Here is a 27,748-nt window from a genome sequence, read left to right as displayed (position 1 = left end):
GATTTCAATTGCAGAAAACTTTTTCTGAATTTCATTCATTTCCTCGGAAGAGATTTGAAAGGTTATAGCTCACGCGGGGGTCAACAGAGCGCAGGGTTAAAAAAGCATGAGTTCAGGAGTCAGACAGACTGGGCTCTAGGATGCTGTGTGACCTCGGGCAAGTTGCCCGGCCTCTCTGATCCTCCCTTTTCTTGAGGGTGAAGTAGGGGTAAGGGAACCTACCTGCAGGCTGCTAACGTAGGATGGATTGACACGACACAGACAAAGCTCTTGGGCCACATGGCACAGCCCTTCTTTGTTGGTGTCGACTGAACTTGGGATTACGGGCTCAGGGATGAGAACGCGTTGAAGACTCTCGATGCATGCTGCCGTATTGTTCGACAGATATCTTGGAAGCGTTCCAAATCATCTTAAATATGTGTGAATGTTTCGCACAGTGTGATATTGTCAGAATATCAAACTGGCCCAATGACCAAAAAAAAAAAAAAAAACCCATAAAAACCCCACAAAGTTTGGCCCCAGGGTCTGTGAAACTCTCCGGCCACACTTGCACCCTGAGTGAGCATCTTCCCGCTTCAATGCCGCAGAATCCAGGAGCTAGAGCTGTCGGAGAGACAGCTCCTCCAGAGTGTGGACCAGCTGAACGCCCGCGTGTTGCAGGAAAGGAGCGACGCTGCCCGGGCCCAGGAGAAGCTCCAAGCCCTGCGGGACGAGCTTGCCAGCCAGGTACCCTCTCCTCCCCCTTGTTTCTGCTACTGGTTTCTCCATCCAGCAGGGTGACCCCATGGGCTTGGATTGCAACGGTGCAGGCGGGAGCTGCAGGGCCTGGGGCAGGGTCACGGGGTCTCTCTGGGCCTCAGCGGGCCCCATCTGTAAAGCGGGATCGCCGTCCTGCCCTGCCGGCCTCACAGAGGTCCTGGCTGGGGTCTGCGGGGGGGCAGGGGGCTGGCGAAAGCACTGGGTGACGAGCAGAGGCCGCGCACGCACCGGGAGCTTTGGACTCAAGTTCGTTTCTCTGGCCCTTCGGGGAAGCCAGCTCTGGCGTGGGGACAAGCGGGTGATGACTGATGCAGGGTCCCCGGCCTCAGGAGCCGGCACGCAGGTGGGGACGCAGATAGGAAACAGGTAACGCCCAAACCGGGCGCCAGGTCCCAGGAGGAGGGTGCAGGCACGGTGTGGGTGCATGGGGTGGGGGGCGGGAGGAAGCTACAGGAAGCCATCTGGCCTGGCCCTTGTGGGAAGGGCACGTGGAGCGTGGGGAACAGCCTGTGCGCAGGCACAGAAGTGCAGAGGGCGTACCGGGGCGGGAGCAGAGGGCGTGGGCACGGGAGAGGGCGCTGGTGAGACAGGAGGCTTCCAGAAGGGCCAGGGTGTGAACCAAGTATTGACTGCAGTGAGGGGCAGGCTTTAGGAAACTTTAGCAGGAGAGGCTCAGGACGGGGTTTGGGGGAAATTATTCTAGTTGCGTGGGAGACAGAGATGGTGGAGCCACTCACTGGCTGCGATTTCTGGGCCTCAGTTTCCTCATCTGTGAAATGGGAATGATTATAGGACCAACCCTCTTGGACTGTCGTGTGGGTTAAGAGAGTCGGTACGCGTTAAACGCTGACAACGGTCACAGTAAATAACAGCGGCTCCTTTCATGAATATTAATTAGCCTTTCTTGAGATATTCCGGGGGCGATGATGAAGGCTGGAGGGCAGGGCACGTGAGGAAATATTGCAGAGGCAGAAATGAAGGCCTTCCAGGACAGCCACAGGGGGCTCTCAAAGAGGCTGTTTCCGCCGATTGCCGCTTACGGCCCAGCAGCGTGGTGGGAAACCAGTTCCCAAAACGGGATCGACTAGAAAATAAGAAAGGGCGCGACGTGTGTAAGGAGGACGGCTGTTTGGTGAGACTTCTGTTTCAGTGGCACACGTGTGCGTGGAAAGGGGCAAGTTGTAAAAGTGTGGGGAGCCGTCACAGAAGCGTGCAAAGCCCCGATGTCGGCCTTCACTGAGACAGACGTGGAGCACGGAAAGATAAGGGGCTCCACTGAGCTGCAATTCGCCTTCGAAATGCCAGGGAGACACACAAGTGGCAGTTTTTGCTTTGCCCTCTGCGTTGAGCTTGGGTGCAGAAAGTACAGTTGATTGGCCGTCTCAGCTCCTAGCACGCCGTCACTCACGTGAAAGGTAGTGCGTCGCGTGGGTCCCCAGCAGGAAGAATGCCACCTCTCCGTGGAAAATGCTTCAATAAATATGCTTGGGGCCGTGCCCGATATACATGTAGGTTTTCCAAGACGAGTCAGCCACAGCCCTGCAGTCACGAGTCGTTCCCAGTGTGACGGGAGACAGAGGACGAGGGTGACAAGCAGGGACAGCGCTGTCAGGGGGCTCGGAGGCACCGCGGGACCAGCAGTTGTGTGGGACGCACGCCTTTTCTACACGCACCTCCTTATTACCGTCTCCTGTAACCCGTATGCTCCTGGGGAGACGGGTCAGGAGCCCCACGTCCAGATGAGGGGCACAAAGTCAGAGTGGTGCGGGTGCTCTGCTCAGGGACCCTCCGAGATCGCCTGCCCCAGCTACCACCCAGCCCAGCCCCCTTAACCCCGAACCTCTCCCCAGAGATGCCCACACTTCGGAGCAAGTTTTGCAGGGGTGCGTGCACGAGTTCTCTCTGCTCTTTATGCCCAATATGGGCCAGACGGCAGTTTTGTCCTGTCGCGTCAATGTTCCCAGGAAGCATTTGCGTGCAAAACCATCTCATTTCTGTAGTGACCTGTGGTCCTTCTGAAAGCCCATAAAGGCAGACCCATCTAGGGGATAACGCACCGCCGATTACGGGATAGCTGGGGACAGTTTTCCTCCCGGGGAATCGGACTCCAGGTTTATCTGCCCCACATCCCCCAAACCAAGCTGTCGAACAAAGCGTGCCAAGCGGTCCCCAGGTTTCGTCTTCCGCACACGCTCAGTTCTGTCTTCCACCAGATCTCCCGGCCGACAGCAGGCACGAGTGGCTGAGAGAGAGCTCCACATAGAAGTAGTTCGACCCCTTGTGATCGATTCATTTTGGAAACTGGGCCAGGACTCGCGGGTGACTCCTGTGACCCAGTGGTTGGGTCACCCCAGTCCAGCTCACAGCTCGAGGGCCCGGAGGGAGGCTAGGTCTAAGAACAGAGAGAGCTGTGTTCTCCAGACCTTTCAGATACACGGAGGTTGGAATCCTGGCTGTGGAGACTGATGATGAAACAAGCCACTTATGAGCATCCCAAGGGGGGAGTAACCGTACCTAGTTCTTGGGGGGTATGCCCAATATGGCTGCTGTGGTTTGTCTCAGCAGCCAGAAGCCAGGGCTGGCTGACCTCTGCAGGGCCAGGCGTGAACACTTGAGGGGTATGGAAATGCAGAGATGTGGGAGGTCCTGGGTAGAAGTGGGGAAACCCAGGCAGGTCCAGGAGGCAGCTCTTTATAAAGTGGTGCCGAGGTATTCGGTACTGGAACCACCAGTGCGCGCCTCCCTGTGCACACCAGCTGACGCCCACCCGGCCCAGTGCACAGTTTCCTTCCAAGCACCACCGGGGAGCTCACGGTGTGCGGGGCTGACTTCCTGACGCCCTCACTCCACCGCCAACTTGTAGGTTCTGGAGAAGGAGCGCGCGGCCAGGCGGCAGCGGTGGCGGCTGCGACGGCTGCGGGAGCGGCTGCGGCGCAAGGACGAGGCGCTGGGGCGGCAGGCGGCGGCCCTGGAGCGCTGCCGAGGGACACAGCGGCGCCAGCTGGCCCTGGTGCGCGAGCAGGAGCGCGGCCTGCGGGAGCAGGTGCGGCGGCTGGAGCAGGACGTGCGGCGCCTCTGTCACGCGGCCGGCCTCCTGCTGGCGGAGCTGGACGCCCCGGCCGCGCGCGGCCCCCGCGCCCTCTGCCCGGCCGGCCCCGGTGGGGAGGCCGAGGAGCTGCGCGCCCTGCGGGCGCGGGCCGAGCGCGGCGAGCGCGAGCGGGACGAAGCGGCGCGCCGGTTGCGGGAGCAGCGCGCCACGGAACGCCGGCTCCGCGGGCAGCTGGAGGATCTTCGCTGCTGCATCTACGAGCTCAAGCTGTCGGAGATCGGCCTGCAGGGCCAGGTGGAGGACCTCGCCCAGCAAAACCGCAGCCTGCGAGAGGAGCTGGGCGCCCAAGCCCCCGGGGAGAGCGCGCGCAGCACTGCCTCTGCCGGTCAGTGCAGCCCGGTAAGTGGCCGCAACCCAAGGCACCAGTGGGTTTTCGGATTTCTCTTTCTCCTACAGCCCCTTGCAAGTCACCAGCGCCTCCGTCCCCCAGTTTTCCTCTTCATCCACTCATCCAGCCTCACCAGCCCCATCCATCCATCCATCCATCCATCCATCCACTCACCCACCCATCTACTCACCCACCCATCTACTCACCCACCCACCCACCCAGGCATCCACCCACCCATCCATCCATCCACCCACCCACCCAGGCATCCACCCACCCACCCATCCACCCATCCACCCATCCATCCATCCATCCACCCAACCAGGCACCCACCCACCCACCCACCCACCCAGGTATCCACCCACCCATCCATCCATCCACCCATCCACCCACCCACCCATCCACCCATCCACCCATCCACCCACCCATCCTTCCATCCACCCATCCTTCCATCCACCCACCCATCCACCCACCCATCCATCCATCCACCCACCCACCCACCCACCCACCCAGGCATCCACCCATCCATCCACCCACCCATCCACCCACCCACCCATCCACCCATCCACCCACCCACCCACCCATCCATCCACCCACCCACCCATCCATCCAGCCATCCATCCATCCACCCACCCATCCACCCACCCAGGCATCCACCCACCCACCCACCCACCCATCCATCCACCCACCCACCCATCCATCCACCCATCCACCCACCCATCCAGCCAGCCACCCACCCACCCACCCACCCATCCACCCATCCACCCATCCATCCATCCATCCATCCATCCATCCATCCATCCACTCGCCTACACATCCATCCACTCACCCACCCACCCACCCACCCAGCCACCCACCCATCCATCCACCCACCCTTCCACCCATCCGTCCACCCACCCAGCCACCCATCCACCCACCCACCCATCCACCCACCCACCCATCCATCCACCCACCCACCCATCCACCCATCCATCCATCCATCCATCCATCCATCCATCCATCCATCCACTCGCCTACCCACCCATCCACCCACCCACCCCGCCATCCATCCACCCATCCATCCATCCACCCATCCACCCATCCACCCACCCACCCATCCACCCACCCACCCATCCACCCACCCAGCCATCCACCCATCCATCCACCCACCCATCCATCCACCGAGCCATCCATCCATCCATCCATCCATCCATCCATCCATCCATTCATCCATCCACCCATCCATCCAGCCACCCACCCAGCCACCCATCCATCCACCCACCCACCCATCCAGCCATCCACCCATCCATCCACCCACCCATCCATCCACCCATCCACCCACCCATCCACCCACCCATCCATCCATCCACCCATCCACCCAGCCACCCACCCATCCACCCACCCACCCGTCCACCCACCTATCCAGCCATCCACCCATCCACCCACCCACCAATCCACCCATCCATCCATCCACCCACCCATCCATCCATCCATCCATCCTTCATTCCATCAGTCATCTGACCCACCCATCTGCATAGCCAGTCACGCACCTTCACCCACCCGTTCGTCAGCACAGCCACCTCACTGCCCATCTGTCCACCTTCTCGTCCACCCATCCACCAGTTCACCCATATGCCTGCACATCCATCCATCTGCTTGTCTACCCATGCTCCATCATCTCATTCACCCCACCATCTGGCTGTCCGCCTCTGCATCCAGCCACTCTACTGGGAGCCAGCTACCCCTCATCCCTCATCATCCGTTCCCTCCTGTCCGTCCGTCTGTCCAGCTGTTACAAGACCAGGCTGTGTGCCAGGCCCCTGAGTCCCTTGGGTGTGCAGTGTTATGTAACTGCCACATGCCCGTAAAGTCTTCCTTCCGAAGATGATGACCCCCTCTCCCTCCTCCCACACAACTCCGAAGGTGGGGACTGTTCCCTGGTGGCGAGTGCCGTCCATGGTTCTTCACTTCTCCTTCCTTAGACTGTGAGCTCCTTGAGGGCAGGGCCCAGGTCCGGGGGCTCTTTGGAGCTTCGGTCAAGCACCATCACCCAGGGGGTCCCCAGGACTATGCACACAGGGTTGGGTCCCTTTCTGGTTCTCTTAATGACTAGCTGTGTGACCTTGAGCGAACTTCTTACGATCTGCAAACAAGAGCAGATTGGACATTGATTCTTTCATTTGACTGACAGTAGAGTAAAAGCTCACGTTTAACCTATTGCTGCCCTGTGTTCTGCACCCTCCTGGGGGTTTTTTCAAAGGCATTGTTTTCATCCAGTGCTCAAGAAGGCTGTGAGGTGGGCACTAATGGTATCCCCACTCCACATAGGAGGATACGGAGGCTCAGAGAGGTAGTATGTCGATCTGTTGTCACACAGCTAGTGGGAAGCAGACCTGGAGCCCGATCCAGGTTTGATGGGAGTCCAGAGTGCTCTGTTCCTCCTGAACCAGCCTGCCTCCCTGGCAGGGAGAGTTAACTCAGCTCCTTACAAGAGCTCCGGATCCTGCCTCCCTCCAAATTACATCTAAGGAAAAATCAGTGAGCAACCTTACCGAAAGAAGATCACTCGTTAAACAAGCTAACACACACACACACACACACACACAGAATCCACTTTTTCTTTGGATGAGATAAATCTCTTTCAAATTAACTAGACCTTTAAATGTGCTACGTTTTCTCAGGGAACGAAGGGCAGCCCGCTTGGCTCATTTTAATAATGAGTTTCTCTGTGGCCATTTTTTAAAAAAGAAAATAGCAACCCTCTGCCCCTGTTTCCTCTCTTCTGTGTGGTCTATTCATTCTTCCTCTATTATATTCGCCAGATAAAAGGAAAGAAGTGTACATTTTTATATTGGCACGTTATTGTAATCCTGGAAAATAAATCGTGTCTGGACGGAAATTGTCATTTATTGCAGCTGCCACAAACACAGTGGTTGAGACGGCAGTTCTGGAACTTGACCTCCAAAGTCAGGGCGGTGGCAGGATTCATGGGCTTCTGAGGCTGTGAGGGACGGTCTGTTCGAGCCCCTCTCCTGGGCTGGTGGGTGCTGTCTTCCCTCTGTGCTTTGACGGCATATCTCCCCTCTCTGTCTGTCTCTGTGCCCAAACGTCCCCCTTTTTAAGAACACCAGTCACGCTAATGGACCTCATAGCAACTGGTTGCATCTGCAAAGACCTCCCTACTGCCATGTCCAAAATCAGGTCACATTCTGAGATACTGGAAATGAAAGCTTTAACTTGGGAATTTGGGGGACATAATTCAATCCATAACAAGTACCCCTCTGGACAAACAGTCGTGAAGACCCGCGAGGTGGCAGGGACACGGGCTGCATGGCCAGCTTTGCCTGGGTGGATATTGACAATGGCATCTTTATGCCATGTGCGGTTTTCCATGCTCTTTAGCTGTCACTCGTCTAGTCCATCTGAGGAAGGAGGCACTATTTTGTCCTTATTTCACAGAGGAGGAAGTGAGGGCACGGAGAGGCCATAACCTCATAGTAGGGTCACGGACATGCTAAGTAGTGGGGCAGGAGCTGTGCCCCCACAGGCTCCTTGGACTTTTGAGTGCCATGCTCTGCCCTCCAGCACTTACTGGTCGGTGGCATAGTAGTCAGGACTAATGGGTGTCCCGTTGGTGCCTCCGCCTGGCTTGGGCCCTAGGTCAGGACAGGGGCTGGGAAAGTTCCTATGACAATTCCCTGCCTGCACAGGATGACAAGACCTCGTAGGTGGAGGGGGTGGGGCTGAGGAAGGGGCCTGACGGTCAGTCTGTGGGTCGCTGCTGGGGACCCTGGCATTTAAAATAGGGGCTGGGGATGCCTGGGTGGCTCAGTCGGTTGAACTGATTCTTGGTTTTGGCTCAGGTCACGATCTCACGGTTTGTGGGTTCCAGCCCTGTGTCAGGCTCTGCTGGCAGCTTGGAGCCTGCTTGGGATTCTGTTTCCCTCTCTCTCTGCCCCTCCCTGCTCTCTCTCTCTCTCTCTCTCTTTCAAAAGAAGTAAATAAATATTTTTTAAAAAAGAATATGGGCCGGACCCAGGGCCACAGGCTGTGACAGTCTGCCGGGGTCTGTCTTATTCTCAGAGGGCAGTGCCAGCCCCGACTTGGGGCATTTTGGGGTCAAAAATGGCCGTCTGGAGAGAGCTCCTGGGGAGGTGTAAAATGCCAGCCAGGTACCAGCTTTCAGGGGAGTATAGCTGAGGTTTAAAATTTCGGTGCTAGAACCTACTGATAACAAAACTGCCCAGCCACACGTTGACCTTCAGGGTCTCAGTGGAGAATTGTATCAAGTTCAGCGGCCCGTGGTGGCACTCCTGCGGGATTGTAGGCAGAGTTCTGAGAACATGGCACGCGTGTGTGGTTTCCGGAACCCGACAGTATGTTTCCAAAGGGGTTGGAGCCCGGTGGTGGGGAGGGGGTTAAGAGCTATAGGCAGGTGTTCAGCACCTTTGTCTGCATAGGCATGGTAACCCCCAAATAATCTCCTTTTGTAAACCTCCTGGCACCTGCCACTCTGGGATCAAGTTCAACCTCCTACCCATGGCCTTCAAGGTGCCCACACTCTAGGCTGGGCTCCTTCTCCAGGCTTATTGCCCACTAGCCCCCCCACCCCCACCCTGTCCTGGCCACACTGAACTCCTGCAGGCCCCTGAATGCTCCAGGCTCTTGCAGCCTGCAGCCTTCCCTGTGTCTAGAAGCTTCTGCAGCCTGCAGCCTTCCCTGTGTCTAGAAGCTTCTGCAGCCTGCAGCCTTCCTTGCTTCTGGAAGCTCCTACCACCTGCTCTCCTCGGCTGCTCTAAAAACCCTTGCTACCCTCTCTCCATTCAGTGGGAATACCACTTCCTCCAAGAAGACTTTCCTGACCTCTAGCTCATTCGCTCCTCAGTGCCCCTGTAGTGCCGTGACCCACTTCTAGAGGCCCTAATTCTCACTGTGCAGGGCCTGGCTGGTGTTTGCTCCTCGTCTGAGTCAGCCCTGAACCCCGGGCCCTGACCATGGCCGGGAGGTGCTTGGCAAGCTAGCGGTTCAGTGGGCAAGCGACCACGAAAAGAGATTTGCTCCGCTGCCCATGGAAAATGGAAAATCCCGGCCGGAGGGACGGCCTCACAACGGCAGTGCACTGGGAACCCCGGGTGGCGTCCAGCTCCGGGGAAGCACATGAGATAAAAAGTTACCCGTCATCAGGGAGCCACCCCCTCAACAGCCCAGTGGTTACCTGTGATGTGCCCTGGGCGTCCTGGGTCATGGTGAAGTGAACCGTCACGGGAAGGTGTTTTATTTGCTTCGTATTTACAAGCGCTTTTCCAAGCAGGATCTCATCAGCGCTGGGAGGTAGCCAGGCAGGAATCCCCCTGTCCTTGTACCCAGCCTCACAGTCCAGAGAAGGCACACCACTGGCCTGGGATCACACACCATCCAGTTTCCAGAACAAATGCCTTGGGGCCCAGGTCCCTGAAGGGACGGGCCACTGCAATGACAAACCGTGGCCTGGGGAGGAGTTTGGGGAGAGCGTTTCTGCTCAGGGCGCGGGTGAAAGGAAAGTTAAAAGGACTGTGGTTTGCAAGACAAGAAAGGGCACCGGGGCTGGAAGGGTGACCCTGCTCTTTGAAATTTTATAGGGGAGACAGACACAGGGGCCGGTAGGGGAGACCTGGGCCATAGACTGCTACAGCAGGGGACAGCCCAGGGGCTGTGGTCTGGCCTAGAGGGAGGGCTTGTGCAGGGAGATGAAAAGTTACACACTTAAAAATGTCATGCCAGAGCAGAGTTCAAGCTCCTGGTGACCCCAGCATCAAGAATGTGGGAAGCTCCCAGAACGTCTCTGCCCCGGCAGTGTGGGTAGAGCGCCCCCTGGTGGCGTTTATAGGAATCGTTTCATTGTGCAGCAAGTTCAAGTTCCAGGCAGCCCGTCCCTGCTCTGGCTCTCACTTGTGCAGAAGTCTGTATTGCATACTTGGGACTCCAGTAGTCAGCAAGGGCTTTAAAGCGTGGGCCGGCAGGGTCAAAAAATAAAACACAGCAAAGCCACGGACATGCAAGTAACACAAAAGGAAAGACGAATGTCTAGCTGTCTTCCACAGAAAGATCAAGTCCATTAGTTACAGAATAAATACACATACACAAAAAGTTCCATTTTATTCTGAATATTGGTCAAATATTAAAGGTGCCCCAGTGCGGTTTATAGTTGGTGAAAATCGGAAACAACCTAAACGTACGATTAGAAGGACCTGACTTGGTAAGTTAAGGCATCCCTTCTGTCAGAGGTTATGAGGCAGCCGTAAAACACCACGTTATAGGAGAACTTGTGGGGAGATGGTCCTTCCGTATCATCAAATGAGAAATGCATGAGGCAAAAATGGGCATTTTGTAGAAACGGACTTTTGGAAGAATGTAAGTGTCTCTGCATAGAAGAAAGCCCAGGTGGATATATTCTGACACACTGATCGTGTTTGTGTCCGGATAGCTCTGTATTCCTCATTTTCCTCTTTTTTGCTTATCTTTCCCCATAATTGCATGTGAAAGCTGAAGCCACGTAAAACTGGGGGCTCCTGCCCACCCCCCCCCCCCGAGCACAGAAAGGCAGGAAGGGTTGAGAAGACTGAGCGGGGGTGGGGAGGCAGGGAAGGGCAGAGAAAGCCCGGACCCAGTTCAAGACCCGAGCTCCGGTTCTGTTCTCCCTCCGTGTGTGCTGTGTGACCTTGGACCGGCCACTGTCCCTCTCTGAGTAGTGGTTTGGTCACTTGTGAAATGAAGGGCGTGTAGCACCTTCTTCTAGGATGTCCCCCTCCCCCACCAAGTTGCCTCCCGGAGGCAGGGGGGTCTGTGTGTTTCATCCGCGGCGGTGTCCCCAGCTCCAGAACAGGGTCTGTCACTTAGCTGAGGCTCGGCAAGTATTTGTTGAACTGAATTGAAGTCAACTTGGGTATCGGAACGAAATCCAAACAGAAGCAAACGGAGCTGCGGTGCTGGCCTTCGACGCTGCCCTTCCGGCTCTCCCTCCTCCCTTCTTCCCTCCTCCTTGCCATCGCTCTCTTGCTCGCCTCCACACCTCCACGTGGAGCCTCTGTCTCCCTTTGTCCATCCTGCTCCCTCCTCTTCTTCTCACGACCTCCTCTCTCCTCCGTTTCCTCTTCTCCCCCTCTTTCCGGTGGTGATTTTGATGAAATCAAAACCCCACACGCAGAACACGAGGCCGGCGCCCAGGTCCCTCTGGCTTTGGGGGCTTTGGGTCGAGGCCCTGCTCTGTGGCAAAGCCCCCGGGGGATTCTAAGGTGCAGCCAGGGTTGAGGTGCCTGGTCTGTGAGGACGCTGGACGTAACATCACACAGACAGCCGGGAGGTCCCAAACCCAGAGAGTGAGCGGAAGATGCTTGAGGGAGGGAAGGGACTTAGTTTGGGGGAGGGCCAGGGAAGGCCTCGTTGAAGATCTGGCCTTTACGCGGAGCCCAGAGAAGAGCAGGTTAACCGGGCAGAGGGGTGGGAAGAGAGGCAGGCAGCAGGCACTAGGGGTGCAGGGCTCTGAGGCAGGGTGGGGGGAGAAGGGTCCCTTTAAAGAGCAGAACGAGGGTGGGGGCAGTGGGGCCGGGCAGCGGTTTCCTCTTTCTGCACAGCGGGAAGCGTGGGACATCGGAGACAGGAGAGCAACCCGATCTGGTTTCCTTCTCACCGGGATGGCTCCGCTGCTGAGCGGGGTGTGCAGGGAGGGGCGGAGAGAGAGGTGCGGGCAACCCCCGCCCTTCCTAGGAAGACGTGTAGCCAGGCAGAAGGAACAGCATATGCGGATGTGCAGAGGCAGGCAAGAAGCCGGCTGGGGAGGGGCCGGGAGGCCACCGTGAGCAGAAACCAGGGTGAGGAGTATCAGCCCCCCTGCCGCCACCCCGACAGTGCGTTATGGCAGCCTTGAACTGATCCCAGCCTGGGGAGGGGGAGCCACGGGAGGCCTTGTAGGTGCGAGAGTGCAAGCTAGGGGGGTCCCTGGCACTGTGGGTGGGATGTGGGGGGACAGGAGGCCTGGCTAGGTGTCGATGCAGGGCTCTGCTGAGAGCAGGTGAGCAGCCGGGGGACAGGGGACAGGGGGATGATGTTACCTGTTCTCCTCTGTTACCCCTGCACCTAGAATAGCACCCGACACACAGTCGGAGCCTAATAAGTGTTTGCTGAGTAAGTGCTGCATACCTGTCTTTCTGCAAGTTCTGCCCAACATTTATTAAGCACCTAATGTGTGCCAGGCCAAGGTGAGGGTGCCAAGCACATGAGGCCAAGTGGAAGGCTTGAAGGACTCAAGGTCTAGTGGGGAAGCAGGGGCAGAAGCAAACAGCGCCCATTAGAGCCTGGTTCCAAGTAGTGGGGGCCGTGGGAAGCCGGAGGGGGCCCGTCCCCAGCCCCTCGTGGACGGTGGATCGGCGCTGGGCTGTGTCTGCACGATGCCCTGCAGGGCGGGTGCCGGCTCGGGGAAGCTCTGTCCGCACAGCTGGCTTGCCGTTTGGGAGAGGCCAAGGGGAGGGGTGTCCCCCGGAGACCCGTGGCTGCAGCATTTGGGACTTGTTGACGGTTGAGGGACAGGACTGCCTGGGGCCCCCGGGCAGGCACCTGCCTCTGCTGGGGGGACACAGAAGACCTTCGGGAAGGAGAGGGGACTGGGAGCCTGTGGTGCCACTCTAGGGAGCCCGGGGGCATCTTGGCCGGACAGACACTCCTCGGAGAACCGAGTGCCATACCTCGTTGTCTGCTGAACTGAGTCGTGCCAATAGGAGGGGGGTTGGCCTTCGGACCAAGAGCACTGGGGCCGGGGTCAGGCCTCATGCCCTCTGCTCTCAGCGGGGGACCCGGCTCCCTCCCGAGTCGTTGGAGGAAGCATCCTCCCAGCTCCCTCCTTGTGTCTTCCTCAAGGACGCCCTGAGCCAGCTTCAGGACGAGCCACTGGCCCTGCCCGGGGAGGGCGCCCTGGATGCCTGCCGAAGCCGAGGCTTGCAGACCACCCTCTGCTCCCACGGCGCCCCTGGCCTGAGAAGCTCAACAGGTGTGTGGGTGCTGTGGGTGCGTCTGGTGCCTGCGTGGACCTCCGCTGACGGGCTAGCTCGCTTAGGACATGCTAGTGTGCCGGGACGGGGGCGGGGCGGGGGGGGGGGTGACTGCCCCATTCTGCAGAGGGGAAGCTAAGGCTCAGAGAGGTAGTGTCGCTTGCTCGATGCCACACAGCTGGAGAAGGTGGGATCAGGATGTGCGATGTCCAGACAAGGTCCTTGACGTGGGCTCACCTAGACATTGAGGCTCATTCCCTCCGCCCTCAGAAGGGTGCCAGCCAGGTGACACCTATTCTAGCACGGGGCAGCCGGTGTCTCGGGAGGGGATGTCTTTGCAGAAGACCATGTAACGAGTGTTCTGTCCCCCACCCCCCACCCCTTGACAGCTCAGGGGTGAGACAGGTGTGAGGTCTGGGAGCTGCTAGGGCTCAGAGCCCCTTGTCCCTAACTGGTCCCTCATGGGAACCAATGTGTCTGGTCACAGTCTTGGGCCCGGCTTCCAGAGCCTCTGTTGCAAAAGCTGCTGCACTTGGGGAGCCCCAAAGCCACGATGTCCAACTAGCTGTCTGTGGTTTGCGGACAGCCTTCCGAGGCCAAATGCAATTTGCAGACAAGAGGGTTACTTACACCCAGCGGTGCCGGTGATGGGCCCCCTGACGCTCCCCCTCCCCCACTCTATCCTATTTCTGGGGAGCAAAGCTGGCAAGTCAAACAGGTCCGATTTGTCTGTGGAAGAAGGAGGAGGGGGGCCGTCTGGTGGTGAAGTCTAGCGTCAGCCCCTTTGCATGCCAGCCGTGCGGGGCTGGGGGTGGGGCGGGGGATCAGCACCCCGTGCGACCACGAGGGGGCCGGGCTTGAGGCAGGTCTCACGGCAGGTATGCGTCACCTGCGTGAGCTTTGTGGTCAGCACAGGTGGCTTCCAGACCCGACCTGCTGCTCATCGGCGACAGTCATTCCCCATCCGCGAGCCTCGGTTTCCTTGCCTGGCAGGTGGCGGCCATTGGCTGTCTCTGGGGCTCAGAGGACGTGAGTCCGTGAGAAGAGCCGGGCCCTCCCAAGTGCAGGGGGCTCAGTCACTGGCAACAGTTGTGAGAAAACCCCTAGGAGGGTCTCTTTAACTCTTGGGGTCCTCTTGCCTCCCAGGCCAGCCCTCCGAGGCGTGCTGCTCCCGGGACCGTGTCGGGGCCGGGCGAGGCCCCTGTGTTGTGGTGGCAGGCCTGGAGGCCACAGATGAGACCCTGGAAGACGTCACAGGATCTGACCGTGGACGGGTGAGGTCGGAGGCTTTCTGCCAGCCCAGGGTTCCAGCCCTACTGCGCGTGGGCGGCGGGAGAAGGGGGTCAAGAAGGGCTTGGAAGAACGTTCTGGAACTAACTGAGAGGGAGATTCGAGGGGATGCACTGTAACAGCCTGAGACCTGGGTGGGGAGTGGGCAGGCAGGGGGTCCCCAGCCCGGGGCCACGGGTCCATCAGGCTGCACGGAGCCAAGTTGCCCCTCCCAGGCCCCCCTCCCTTCTAGCAGCCCCTCCCCAGCCCAGCCTGTGAGCTGGCCCAGTCTCCTCCCTGGTTACATGCACTGAATTAGTATGTCTTGTGGGCCCGGCACTGGTCTAGGCCCAGGGCCCTGCCCCACCCTGTCCCCTAGATCTCCCACGACGACGGAAATGTCCGGTGCTCTTGGAATGTGGCCGGTGGCCGGTGGCCTGTGGCTACCGTATTGGACACGCAGGGCTGAGGGGCGTTAGACGATGCCCACGTAGATGTGCAGCGGGATGTGGGGAGGGGAGCACAGTAAAAGGGAACATGAACCGTGTGGGGAAACGGTCAGGGGCTTCTTGAGGAAGTAACGTCTGAGCAGAGATATGCATCGATTGAGAGTAAGCCATGAGGGGATCTGGGGAGGGATATTCTGGGCAGAGGGAAGAGCAGGTGCAAAGGCCCTGGGGTGGCACCAGGCTTGGTGTGCTAGGGAGGCCCGTGTGGCTGGGTGGGGAAGCACCAAGAGCATCAGGAGATGAGGTCTGAGAGGTGTGGGGGACTAAAGAGAGGCAGGGGCCGCTTCACACCTTCCCTTCTCTTCTCTTCTCTTCCCATCCCTAGCGGACTCCGGCTGAGACCAGCTTGGATGCGCAGACTTTTCTCCTCATCTGTGGCTGCCCCCCCGGCCAGTACAGGGATGGCTCACTCCTCCCCGTGGAGCTGGCCGGGATTTCGGAGCAGAGGCTAGCAGCTGCCCAGGTCCTGGTGCAGACGTCCACACTCCCTCCCTGGGGGCCGGCCGGGGACCCCCCTTCCCTGCCGCCGCTGCTCCTGCTCCAGGAGGCTTCTCCACAAGAATCCCAGATGCGACGGACGCTGGACGCCAGGTTCCCACCTGCTCCCAGAGCCGGAGGACCCACCTGCCGGAATCCCCACTGGAGAAGGGGCCAGAATGCCTCCCTCTGCCACGAGCCCCCCCAGATCTCAAGTCACAAGTTCAAGTCAAGTGTGAAAGGCGCTTGGAAGGAGGGAGGAGGGCCCCCAGAGTGGAGAACCGAGGAGCGGGGGGCGAGGAGGAGTCGGGGCAGGAAGGAGGCAGACCTTGGTGACGAGAGCAAGCTAAGTCAGGAAATCCGAGACAACCCGAGCCCGGGGGACGGCGTCAGAGCCCCAGAGGGCGAGCCGGTGGAGAACGGGGCCTCAGAATCCCAGGCCTCTGTCTCCTGCCCTTGGCCCAGGCCAAAGCTCCCATGGCCTCTTTTGCAGGAGGAGGCTTCCGTGTCAACTGAGGGTCCCGCACCCCTGAGTAGGAGGCGGAGGGAGGGAGGGCTTTCGTCACTGGAGGAGGAAGAGGCCCCCCCAGCCAGGGCCCAGGGCTCCCAGAGGCCAAGTCCAGGAGGCACTCAGCTCCTTGCAGGGCAGGGCGAGGAGGAAACGCTCATGTGGTCTGCAGATGCTCTGAATCTGCAAGAGGAAAGCCCTGGGGACCAAAGGCAAGGAGAGAAGGAGGAGAAAGCATCGCGTCTAGAAGGGGCTCGTCTGGGCCACAGGGATGTCCCAGGGGAGCCTGGCCCCGAGGAACGTGAGCACCAGGAAACGCTCTCCCCGGTGGCGGAGGGAGGTCTGACACTGACTCCCCGATCGGCCTTGCCACCCAGGGGAACCGAACCTACCAGTGATCCGTGGGCTCTGAGCCAACAGCCTGACAGGTCTGAGCTCAGAAGAGACGAATTTGGGAAGGAGGCAGAAGCTTCTTCCCAGCAACTCTCCATCCTGCAGCGTGGGGGCGGGGGGCGATGGTGGCCAACCTCCACGCCGGCTGGAGGAAGCAAGAGCTTGGCTCGGAAACAGCACAGCCCCCCGGAGAATGCTCACTCCCAGCAGGCTTTGGCAACCCAGGGCTCGGATATTTGCTTGGCCAGAGAGGTCAGACCCGGGGGGACCGGCGAAGAGGTCGGACCAGGTGGGACGGAGGTCCTGGGGACCAGCACCGCTCTCCCAGGGATGGTGCCTGATTTAGACGACGTGGGTCCGGGTCCAGAGTGGCCCTCCGAGCTGGGTGGGAACCAGCCCTCTCAGCCACTGAGAGCCCTTGAAGAAGAGAAGAGAAGGTTTCACCAGCTCATTTCTGGGCTGAAACGAGAGAGAAGCCAAGTTTTACGTGACAACGCCGAGCTGCGGGGCGACCGAGAGAGATGCCGTCGAAAAGCGTGCGCCCTCGAGGAAGAGAGGGAGAGAACTGTGACAGAGATCGCGGCCCTCGAACAGGACAACAGCATGCTGCTAGGAGACATCGCGCGCTTGAAGAGGGAGCTGGCCCAATACCGGCAGGTCGTTTCTGACCTGGAAGACTGCAATGGGAAAAGTTACGGCAAAATTTCCGAGCTCGAAGAGGAGAACGAGCAGCTGAAAGGGCGCCTGGCCCAGCTTCAGAGAGCCACGGCCGAGAGCGCCAGAAAATCCAAGGGTGTGATGGAGCACGTCACGATGGAAAACCGGGAGCTCAAGGCGCTGATCTCGGAGCTCGGGGTCACTTACAAAGAGCTGATGAAGGGCGTGGTGCTGGGGGTAGAAGACACGGTCCAGGCCTTCAGGGGGGAGAACGCCCATCTTCTGAGCAGGATCCGCGTCCTGGAGACAGAAGTCGCGTTGGGGGCCAGCACAGCTGGGGGCCGCTTGGTGAGAGCAGAGGAGGGTCCGCAGGGGGAAAGCAAGATGGTGGGGGGCAAGGGGGGTGCTGTGGAAAGGGGGGTGCAGGTGACTCAGCTGTCAGGGCAACTGACCGCAGAAGCCCACGGGCCGCCCTTGGAGGAGAAACCGGGTCTGGCTGGCAGGTGGATGGGGCCTTCCTTACGCATGGAGAATTCCAGAAATGATGGCAATTCAGCCGCCTCGTCGCTGGTGGGGGGAAGTGCCAAGGTATCCAGCGCCCCGCGAGGAAACATCGACGGAGCAGGAGCGAGAGAAGCACGTTTGGAAAAGGAGGAGAAAAGACCATGGTGTTCTGCAGACCCAGGGCGAGCTCTGAGGGCAAGCAACGGCCCCCAGGTAGGTTGATCTGGAATCGGTGCCTTCTCATCATCTTGCTAACTTTCTAGAGTGCGGAGCGTCCCCTTTCCTCAGGTGAGCGTCCAGCAGCCCTCGGAGGAGGGACGATCATCGTCCCCATTTAGCAGATGCGAGAACGCGGGCACAGGGAACTTTAAATAACTTGGGCCGTCAGGTCGCAGGAAGGGTGGACTCCCACCCGGACGGCCCCTTCCTGTGCACAACCTGAGACACAAGCCTGCCCCTCTGCTCAGGCTGTTTAGACGGGTGTCGGGTGGGATGGCGGCGGAGGGGGCCGTGTTCAACTTTGACATCAGAGCTCACGTTTTCAGCGGCGCCTGGGTGGCTCAGTCGGTTAAGCGTCCAGCTTTAGATCAGGTCATGATCTCGCAGATCGTGGGTTCGCGCTCCGCGTCGGGCTCTGTGCTGACAGCTCAGAGCCTGGAGCCTGCTTCGGATTCTGTGCCTCCCTTTCTCTACCCCTCCCCTGCTCATACTCTGTCTCTCTCTCAAAAAATAAGTAAACGTTAAAAAAATTCTTTTGTTTTTTAAAAAAAGAGCTCATATTTTCAGATCCAGGAGATTTTCAAGCAGTCCAGGTCCTAATTCTTCACATTGAGTCTCTCTCTCTCTTTCTCTCTCTCTTTTATGAGTCTCTCTCTCTCTTTTAAAGATATAATTGACATAGAACATTGTATAAGCTTAAGGTGCACAACGTGTTGACTTGAAACATTTATATGTTTCAATACGATCACCACCATAGGTTGGCTAACACCTCCATCAGGCTCTGCATTGGGTCTTAAAAGGGACAATGGAAAGAACAGGGACTTTAGGACTCACTCTGAGGTCAAACCCAGCTCTGTACTTGACCACGTCTGTGATTTGGCCAAGACGTGGGCTTCCCCGGGTCACTGTCCACACGTGTGGATGGTAATCAATGTTTAGGAATCGCAGGAAGAAATGCTCATCACTCTCACGGTGGTCTTGCATATCGGTTAAGACATCTAGCATTGAGCCCTTTGACCCATATTCTCTCTCTCTCTCTGCAGCAATTTTGTCATTGGTGGCAAAGGATTCTCTTTGGGTTTTGCTGATTTTCTTCATTTTATGTCTGTCTTTTATTTCACCGGATTCTGTTTACAGAATCGCTCCCTTTCTTCCCCTTTGTTTTGACTTAGTTGGCTGCTCTTTTTCTTGCATCTTGTGTTGAAAGCTTAGATCATTGATTTTCAGCAGGTTCTTCTTTTGTGATCTGTGCACTTAAGTCTTTGCAATTGTTCTAGCGACCAGGTTATAGTCTATTTTGGTAGGTATCCTGGAGGTCCTTGTAAGGAGTGAATATTCCAGAGTTCTTGAGGATTGTGACCAGTCCAAGGTGGTTAATTGTGCTAATCAGATATTCTGTGTCTTCACCAACATTTTGTCCATGTGTTTTGTTATTTACAGAGATACATTTGCAATCTCTGAGTGTGCATTTGTGTATTTCTTCTTGGCGTTATATTAGTTTTGACTCATATATTTGGAAATTTTCTTTAACGTTTATTTATTTTTGAGAGAGAGAGAGAGAGAGAGAGAGAGAGAACGAGAGAGGAGGACAGAGGATCTGAAGTCAGCTCCTTGCTGTCCGCACAGAGCCCAATGCGGGGCTCAAACTCGCGAAACTGTGAGATCGTGACCTGAGCCGAAGTTGGACGCTCAACCGACTGAGCCACCCAGGTGCCCATGGAAACTATTTATAAGATACACACGGACTTAAAATTACGTTCTCCTGCTGACTTGATTCTTTGATCGTGATGAAGCATCCCTCGTTATCTCTCAGCCTTCTTGCCCAAATTATACTTTGTCTGACCTTAAAGTAGGCACATCAGCTTCTTTCCCTTAGTGTTTTCATGGAATCTTCAACTTCTTGTACACCATTCATCCTTTTGCATTCAACCCATGGGCATCCTCGAAATAGCATGCGACTGGTGTGTTTTCACTTAGCTCAGTTCCACAGCCTCTGCTTTTCAGTTCAGGTGTTCGGTCCACATACATTTCATGCATGTGATGAAGAATTGGGTTTTTGTTCTGTCTGTTCTGTTCTGTTTCTCCTTTCTGGCCTTTGCTTTTGGTATTCATAAATATTTTCTATTATTCATTTTTCTTCTCCATTAGCTCATTCTGTTCCTCATTCTTTCAGTATTTGCCCTAGAGGTTTCAAAGTGTACCTGTTAATTATTTAAATGTACCTTACATTAGTACGTTTACCAGGTAATGCCAAAGTCCCAAATAAGTGAATAATTATTAATGATGAATGCAAAAATTTTAATAGTTTATCTCCATTCCTCTTTCTTCTTTTCTTCATTTTTAGCATATATATTATGTCTCTGTCTAATAAATGTCACGAGGCGTTGTTACTGTTGTTGTTTAAAGCAAGCAATGATCTACGTTTCCCCATATGTCCTCACGTTTCTGTGCTGTGCATTCAGTCCTGGGGATCTGTTTTCCTTCTGTCTGAAGAACTTGGTTGTTTCTTCTGGTGAGGATCTGGATGTAGAATTTTAGGTAGGCAGATATTTCCCCCTCTTTTGGCCCTTGGAAGATCTCATTTCATTGCCTTCTGGCTCCCATAGCTTCTGTTCAAAAATTGGTTGTGTTTTTATTCTAGTTCTTTTTTTTTTTTTTTTTTTTTTGCTTGGTTTTGTTTTTCCGAAATGCATGTGTTATTTTGTCTCTGACTGCTTTAAGATTTCCTTTTTATCTTTGGCTTTTGGCAAATTGACTATGATGTGCCTGGTGTGGTTTTATTTATATTTATCCTGCTTGCATTTTTGTGAGCGTCTTAAAATGGTAGACTCAAGGGTTTTTTTTTATCAAATGTGGAGAATTTGGGGTCGTTATTTATTCAAATATGTTGTTCTGTCCTATTTTTCTCTCATTTCCTGGATATCCAGAGTTTTTGACTCTATCCCACATCTTTGGAAACTGTTCTGTTTCTTCCTTTTTTAAAAAATATTTGTGCATTAGTTTAGATTTTCTATTGACCTGTGTTTAGTTCACTAATCCTGTGTTCTCTTGTGTCCTATCTTCTGATAATTCCATCCTATGAGTTCTTAATTTCATTTGTTCTATTTTTTGGCTCTAGGATATCCATTTTATCCTTAAAGAGATTCTGATTCTCTATTGAAATGCTCCCATCTTTTCATTCATTTTGTCTATCTTTCCTATATTAAAAAAAAATCTTTTTTTACCATTTATTCATTTTTGAGAGACAGAGAGAGAGACAGGGTGCGAGCAGGGCAGGGGCAGAGAGAGAGGGAGACACAGAATCCGAAGCAGGTTCCAGGCTCCAAGCTGTCAGCACAGAGCCCGACATGGGGCTCAAACCCACAAACCATGAGACCATGACCTGAGCTGAAGTGAGATGCTTAACCAACCGAGCCCCCAGGCACCCCAATCTTTCCTATATTTTGAAGGTCTTGTCTGCTAATGCCAATATCTAGATATCTCTGGGTCTGTTTTTATCAACTGTTTGTTTCTTGGTTAAGTCCCATTTTGCATCTTCTTCATGTGTCTGGGAATTTTCAAAAACTTTTTTATGTTGGACATCGTGTAGGATGAGATGTGATAGAGACTCCTGATTATTAGCTCCCTCTAAAGGATGTTGAGTGTGTCTTCTTCTGGCAGGTAGTGGGATGATCAGCAGACCGTATCATTCCTGTGCAGGTGTATGTGAGTTTCAACCCAGTCCTAGGGCCTGATTGTCCTCCTATGGTGTGGACCTTGCTCCTGGGTCCCGGACTTTCAGTGGTAGCAGCTGAGGCCCCTGAGTATTTGCCGAGGACACTCAACTGGGGCTTGGCCAAAAGTCTGCCAACTTGGTGACAGTGTGCGACCGCTGAAGTCTCTTCAGCAATTGGCCGACCAGTTGCTCTCCTTTGCGAGGCCCCAGAGTCCCACACTCTGCTGCTCAGCTTAGGATTCAGCCAAGGACCCAAGGGGGCATTTCCAGGGCAGTGCCAGGCTCTCTCCTTCCTGTTACTTTGTTCCCCAGACCCAGAGATCAGAGCGCCTCTGAACCCCAGCCTCTGAGCCCTCCATCTAGCAGGACCACCACACGGCCTGGGCTCCACTCCTGACCCAGGCTTTGGAAAATGCTCCAGAGAGAAATCCAGGGAGAAATGGAGCTCACCTTGATGTACATCCTTTCCCTCCAGGATTGTAGCCCTGCCTCGGCTGCCACTCAATGCTTGCAAAGAATTGCTTTATGCATTTCCCCAGATTCTGTAGCTGTCAAATCTCAGCCAGTGAGACCTGCTAGGGACTGGACTCGGAGGGAAGGCATATCAAGCTAAGCATTTCAAGGTGGGGAAGGAACAACAGGCAGAGAGCTTTTCAGGCAGAGGGGGAAGTAAGTGGCAAGGCCCTGGGGCAGGAGTGAGCCTGGCTCACTGGAAGAACAGAGGAGCCAGCGTGGTGGGATCACGTGGGCAAGGGTGGGTGTGGTGTGAGACGGGGCAGAGGGGGGACAGCCTGCAGGCCCCCGTTAGGATCCTTTGTACATGCAATGGGAAGCCGCTGGCGGGTTTTAAGCAGGAGAACAACATGGTTCAATTTCTTTTGTAAAAAGATCACTGTGTGCTGTGAGGCAAAGGGCCAGGGGGATGCAGGGGAATAGTCAAGACGACTTTGCAGTCAAGAGATGATGCCAAGACACGATGCCAGAGCGGAGGAATTTGGAGCTGAAAGAAGGGAGGATTCCAGACAAGAACCAGAGTTGAAAGAAATGAGGTTTGTGGATGGACAAGAGGCAGAGCATGAGGAAGCCTCCCCTTTCCATCATCCGGAGTCAAAACCCGATCGGGTTCTTCTTTTGCTTCAAACCCGTCTGCCTCTTCCTCTTGCACTTGGTGTGAACTCCACCTTCCTCCTGGCGGATCGTGAGCCCGGCAGCCTTGGCTACTGCTGCATACGTCCTACCCTCTGCACGCTGGCATCCTTGCTCTGCCCCTCCTCGACCCCACTTCCTCCTGGGACCTGTGGCTCATCTGCGGGGTCTTCTTTTGGGGGGCATCTCCTCCTGGCACCCCAGGACGGCCTCAGGGTGGAGGCGTGATGCCATTTGCATAGCGTGTCGTGGCTCACAGTGGGGACCTTTACACCACGGAAATCGGCAAATGCTACAGGTTTGTGTGGCCCTTGACCCGCCCACAGAGCAGTTGTGACACGTTCGTCACCGCCCGCCTGGGTGGCAGTGGGTGCCTCTGGTTCAGTGCCTCCTGGCCTTCCCCTTACCACGCCCTGCCAGTCCCCCCCTGCAGACAGAGCTCCCAGAGGGCCGTGTGCACCGTGGCTCTCAGCCCAAGTAGGGCGTGTGGCTAGAGCCTGTGCCGATAGTCTGTTAGGGAACAAGTGGGTCACGGGGGCCGTTCACCAGGCTGCTGGCCCCCACCCCACACGTGCATTCTCTTTAGAACGCACAGGGGGTTTTCTCTCAGGATCCTTGGGGCAAACCCTCATCCAAGTCCTGGAGGGGAGGGGGGGCCGGGGGGGTACACAGCAAAGGCACCAAACGTCCCAGAAAGGCCAAGTTGTTTTGCAAGTCTTAGAGCCGGATTCCATGGAGCCATCCGGAGAACCCATCTGTTCCTGACAGGGCCCAGCCTGTGCGTCTCAGGCCCACGCTCTGCGAATTTCTATTAATTAGAAGAAAACCACATCCTGCTCTCGGATTCCTTGCTAACAAGGCGGAGGCCTCATCAGCCGTGGGGCAGGCTGTGTCCTCAACACGGTGTTCTCTCTCCTCTCCCGGCAGGATGGCTCACAACCCGGGGCCAGGAGCGCAAGGCAGGCATGGCCTTCCCAGGCCTCAGATTCCCAGGGCGGCTGCCTTAGTTGGAAGGTGGACCACCCCAGTGAGGACGAGGGTCCGGGAAGCCTCGAGCTCCTGGGCTCCCGCGAATGGAGCCGTGATTAGCAGATTTGCTCCTTCACAGGCCACTTTCTCATGGGAACTGGGAGCTTCTTGATACTCTGGGTCCTGGACCCAGAAAACCCCCTCCCTGGTGATCCCACGGAAGGGCTCAGAGTCTGGGCAGGAGCCATGTGTCAGAGTCTCTATCACGGCCTCGGTTACAGCAGCAGAATCTTAGAATGACCTGCACCTCCAGCACGGTGCAGAAGGCTTCCCGTGTGCTAACACAGTGTTTTCAGTATTCTTTACTAATTTGGAAGAATGCTCATGGCATGGTATTAAAGGGAGAAGCAGGATGCAAAATACATGGTGTGTTCAATGTTATGTAGAAAAGAATGTGTGTGTGTGCGTGCCTGAGTGTACGTGTCTCCGTATAGAAGTTACTAGAAAATAAAACTGTAGAGTCCAGAACCATCGGGGGACGTAGCATCACTGTCATTTAATCACCCTTCCCAGAGTGCTAAATTACCTCTCCTTCCCGCCTTTCTGCCTCCCAGAAGTTCCCCATAACGTCCATGTGAAAGCTGCCCATGTCTGACCCAAAAAGGGTGAGAGACAATTATGTACTGATTTAAGAAAAGTGGGGAAAATGCAGTATCCTCTTTTATATCAACAGATGATGCTTTAATGTGATAAGCATCTCGTAATTGGATTTGAACCTTAAATTCCATTCATTATACTTTTTTTCAGCGGCGTGGTGACCGAAATTGATTGAAATAGATTCTGGAATGCCATGCCATTTTACGTATTTTTGAAAATATATGCAAAAGATATAGATAGATACATGTGTCTCTTGAAAATCACACTCGAGAATGTTATTCTCTAATTCTCTAGACGCCCCCAACACCCTGATTCCCAGCATGGGCCACACACACACACACACACACACACACACATGCGTAAGCAAGGGCATAGCAGAAAGACTGGAGAAAATACACGGATGATCACAATGATTACTCTGGCTAATAGGATGTGGGGTGATTCTGCCACTTTATTTTCTAAAATTTTTCACTTGAGAAAAAAAACGTAGGCAGAAAAAGAATTAAGAAAGAAAACGCATCCTGTTTGTTTGCTAAGGCAAGTTGCTTTGGAAGATAAGCTAACCTAAGCATTTCATGCGATCTGTGATTTCCGCCACTGCAGGGCACGGAGACAGACACCCCCAAAGAGGACCTCAGGCTGTGCATTGGGCACCTCCAGCACCAGGTGCTGACCCTGCGGTGCCAGCTCAGAGACCAGGCTTCTGCCCACTGGGTACTGCAGGTGTCACATGCGGAAGCCACCCGCCTCCGGGACCAGCTCAAGGGCGAGGTAGGCTGGGCCCGCAGGTTCTTTCCTGCCTGTGAATGAAACGTTCCCAGGCTCCGGGGAGTTTTGAGAATAGAAGAATCAGGCAAGACGTCACCATTCCCAGCGGTTTTTGCTAGTATTTGTTAGATGTCTCAAGTAAAGAACGGTGTGGGGAAGGAATCCCTCCACCCAGCTGACTTCTGTTCCATCTAAAGGTGGTAAATACGCGTAATGGTTTCCTAAAAAGTCTAACAGGTTTTCAACTGTTACGTAAATAAAAGTCCTTCCTCTGTAGGAATGAAGCGAGTGTCCACTGTTCATTGTCTTGTCCATCATGATGGAGACGTGAATGTTCACGGGTGATAAAACTGCATAGAACTTAGTACACACGCACACACACACACACACACACACAGTACAAGTAGAACTGAAGAAACCTGAGTAATATTGGAAGATTATACCAGCGTCAGTATAATTGACATGATAACGTTGTAACATACAATAATTTTACAAAATGCTCCCCTGGGCAGAAACAGGGCAAAATTCTCTGTATTATTACTTACAACTGCATGTAGATCTATAATTAGCTATTTTCTTAAAATGCAAAAAAAAAAAATTAGTTCTTCCCCCCCTTTGGCCCCAACCCCTTCTGACCCCCAGTATTGTTTTCAGCCTTATCTACTCATATTTAGTATATGTATGGATGCATACACAAAAGTGAAATTATACCACCCCAAAATATTCTGCGCCTTGATTTTATCATTTAATAAAAATATTGGTAATATTTCCATATCAACACCTACAGACTGACCTCATTTTTAAAAAATCTGGCATATTATTTTTTCAAGAGGCCAAACCATAACTTATTTAACCAATTCTTTGTTTATGGAAATCCGAATTGTTTCTGTTTCTTTGCTTTACAAACAAAGCTCAGTGAACCTTTCTATACCCCTGTCTTAGGATGTGTTTCTGCTACATATGCAAAGGGTAACATTCTAGCAGAATAATTACTGGGTCAAAGGATATGTACATAATTGACTTTGAAACATAAAGGCAAAGAACCCTCCAAAGTGACTACATCATTTATGCTTCCACCAAGAATAAATGAGTGTCGTGTTTGCCCACACTTGGTACCCCGAATGTTATCACACTTTACATGTTTTTGACAAGCTGATGGATGGAAAACACATCATCAACATTGTGATGTAATTTCTGGCTCCTTTCCCGTGCAGTCTCTGCATAATCAGATGCATTTATACTATACTTAGCCTCATGTCCACGTTGCTTCATAGCCTTTGTATTTTTTTTTTTTTTTTCTGTGTGGTAATCTATCGGCTGGGTGTGATGTTCATTCCCCTGTTGTTGGATCTATGGTTATTTCCATTCATTTATAAATTCCTGTTTATATGCAAGAGCTCAGAGAACTGGGGGCGTACTGGTCCCGAGTGGAGATGTTGATTCTTAACAGATATTGAAGAATGCCTTTCCGTGGCACTGTCACCCGCTTCCAAAGCCAAGGCAATAACCAGTGTTTCTCGCTGTGCCTCAGCCAGCAAGGGAGGGACCGTCCCTTTTCCCTCCTGTCACTGAGGTGTGAGAAATATAACCCCCGCTACACATAGTAGGGCTTTTTACCATATCCAATGTATTTTGAAGTCTGGTTTTCATTATTTTCAGTCTTTTTTCTCTCTCTGCCCTTCAGTTCGAATATTTCTTCCTAACCCATCTTCTAGTTGATGCTTTTCAGGAGCACTGAGTTTACTCATAAACTCATTATTTTAGTTCTTAATTTCAGGGGTTGTATGTTGCAGTCCTCGTATTTCCATTTGGTTCCTTTTCTTATAGTTTTCAGCTCAATGAAATTCTTGTAATGTGATGATGGAACTTTTCAGTCACACTTAGTTACCTTAAGATGGGTCTCTGATTGCTGGTTCGAGGCCCCAACCTCTCCGCAAGCTCCCCGACGCTCCCTACTGTCTGTTTGGTGATCGCCATCCCCGTGGGCACGACGTGGTGTCTCAGTGTGGTTTGATTTACATTTCCCCGGTGGTATTTTCTCCCACCTGTTGTCTGTTTACTCTCTTCTCATTCACGTTTTCATGGCAAATGCCCCACCACACGGCGCCCAGCAACACATTCTTGCTATTTCCTAAGCGGAAGCCGAGAGATGGTTGAATCCAAGCCTGCAAATATTATTGAGTGCCTTTTGAATGCAACACAGTAGGCTTGGAGCTGGCATTTTACACTTTGATTACATTCAGGAAGGTGTATGCCAAAAAAGTAGCTATATAGAAATGTTCATTGAAGCCTGTCTGTGAAACAAAGAAACAATATAAACTTTCACAAAGACTCGGTTAAATAGATTATGTTTCAGCCTCGTGATGAAATGATATGCAAGATTTTAAAAGAACATGGTCCGTTTGTATGAAATGACATAGAAATAATGCCATGATTTTATTTTATTTTATTTTATTTTAATGTTTATTTATTTATTATGAGAGAGAGAGAGAGAGCACAGGAGTTGGGGAGGGGCAGAGAGAGAGAGAGAGAGAGAGAGAGAATCCCAAGCAGGCTCCGTGCTGTCAGCACAGAGCCCAACTTGGGGCTCGATCTCATGAACCGTGAGATCATGACCTGAGCTGAAATCAAGAGTCAGACGCTTAAGTGATGGGGCCGCCCAGGTGGCCCAAGATAACACGATGATTTAAAATCAAACGGCAATCCAAGATGTAAGACATTTGAATAGCACAGTTTCGTATGTGTAGGCATTGTGAGGGCGGGTA

The 27,748-nt window shown here is 54.3% G+C and overlaps 1 protein-coding gene across 3 annotated transcripts in view; it reads left to right on the top strand.

Annotated features, from left to right (window-relative positions):
- Positions 1-27,748, top strand: part of CUNH4orf50 (chromosome unknown C4orf50 homolog) — a 114,437-nt gene that overhangs the window by 8,322 nt on the left and 78,367 nt on the right. For all 3 annotated transcript variants that reach the window (XM_019453744.2, XM_019453745.2, XM_053901706.1), the window contains exons 3-8: positions 588-726; positions 3,623-4,207; positions 13,062-13,191; positions 14,339-14,466; positions 15,296-17,722; positions 24,819-24,986. In XM_019453744.2, coding sequence (XP_019309289.2) covers positions 588-726; positions 3,623-4,207; positions 13,062-13,191; positions 14,339-14,466; positions 15,296-17,722; positions 24,819-24,986 — 3,577 coding nt within the window. The remainder of the gene's footprint in view (positions 1-587; positions 727-3,622; positions 4,208-13,061; positions 13,192-14,338; positions 14,467-15,295; positions 17,723-24,818; positions 24,987-27,748) is intronic.

This window comes from Panthera pardus, unplaced genomic scaffold, assembly GCF_024362965.1.
Source record: "Panthera pardus isolate Hobbes unplaced genomic scaffold, ASM2436296v1 HiC_scaffold_13, whole genome shotgun sequence".
Lineage (NCBI taxonomy): Eukaryota > Metazoa > Chordata > Mammalia > Carnivora > Felidae > Panthera > Panthera pardus.
The sequence above is the reverse complement of the archived record's forward strand: the minus strand, read 5'-3'. Positions and strand labels throughout refer to the sequence as shown.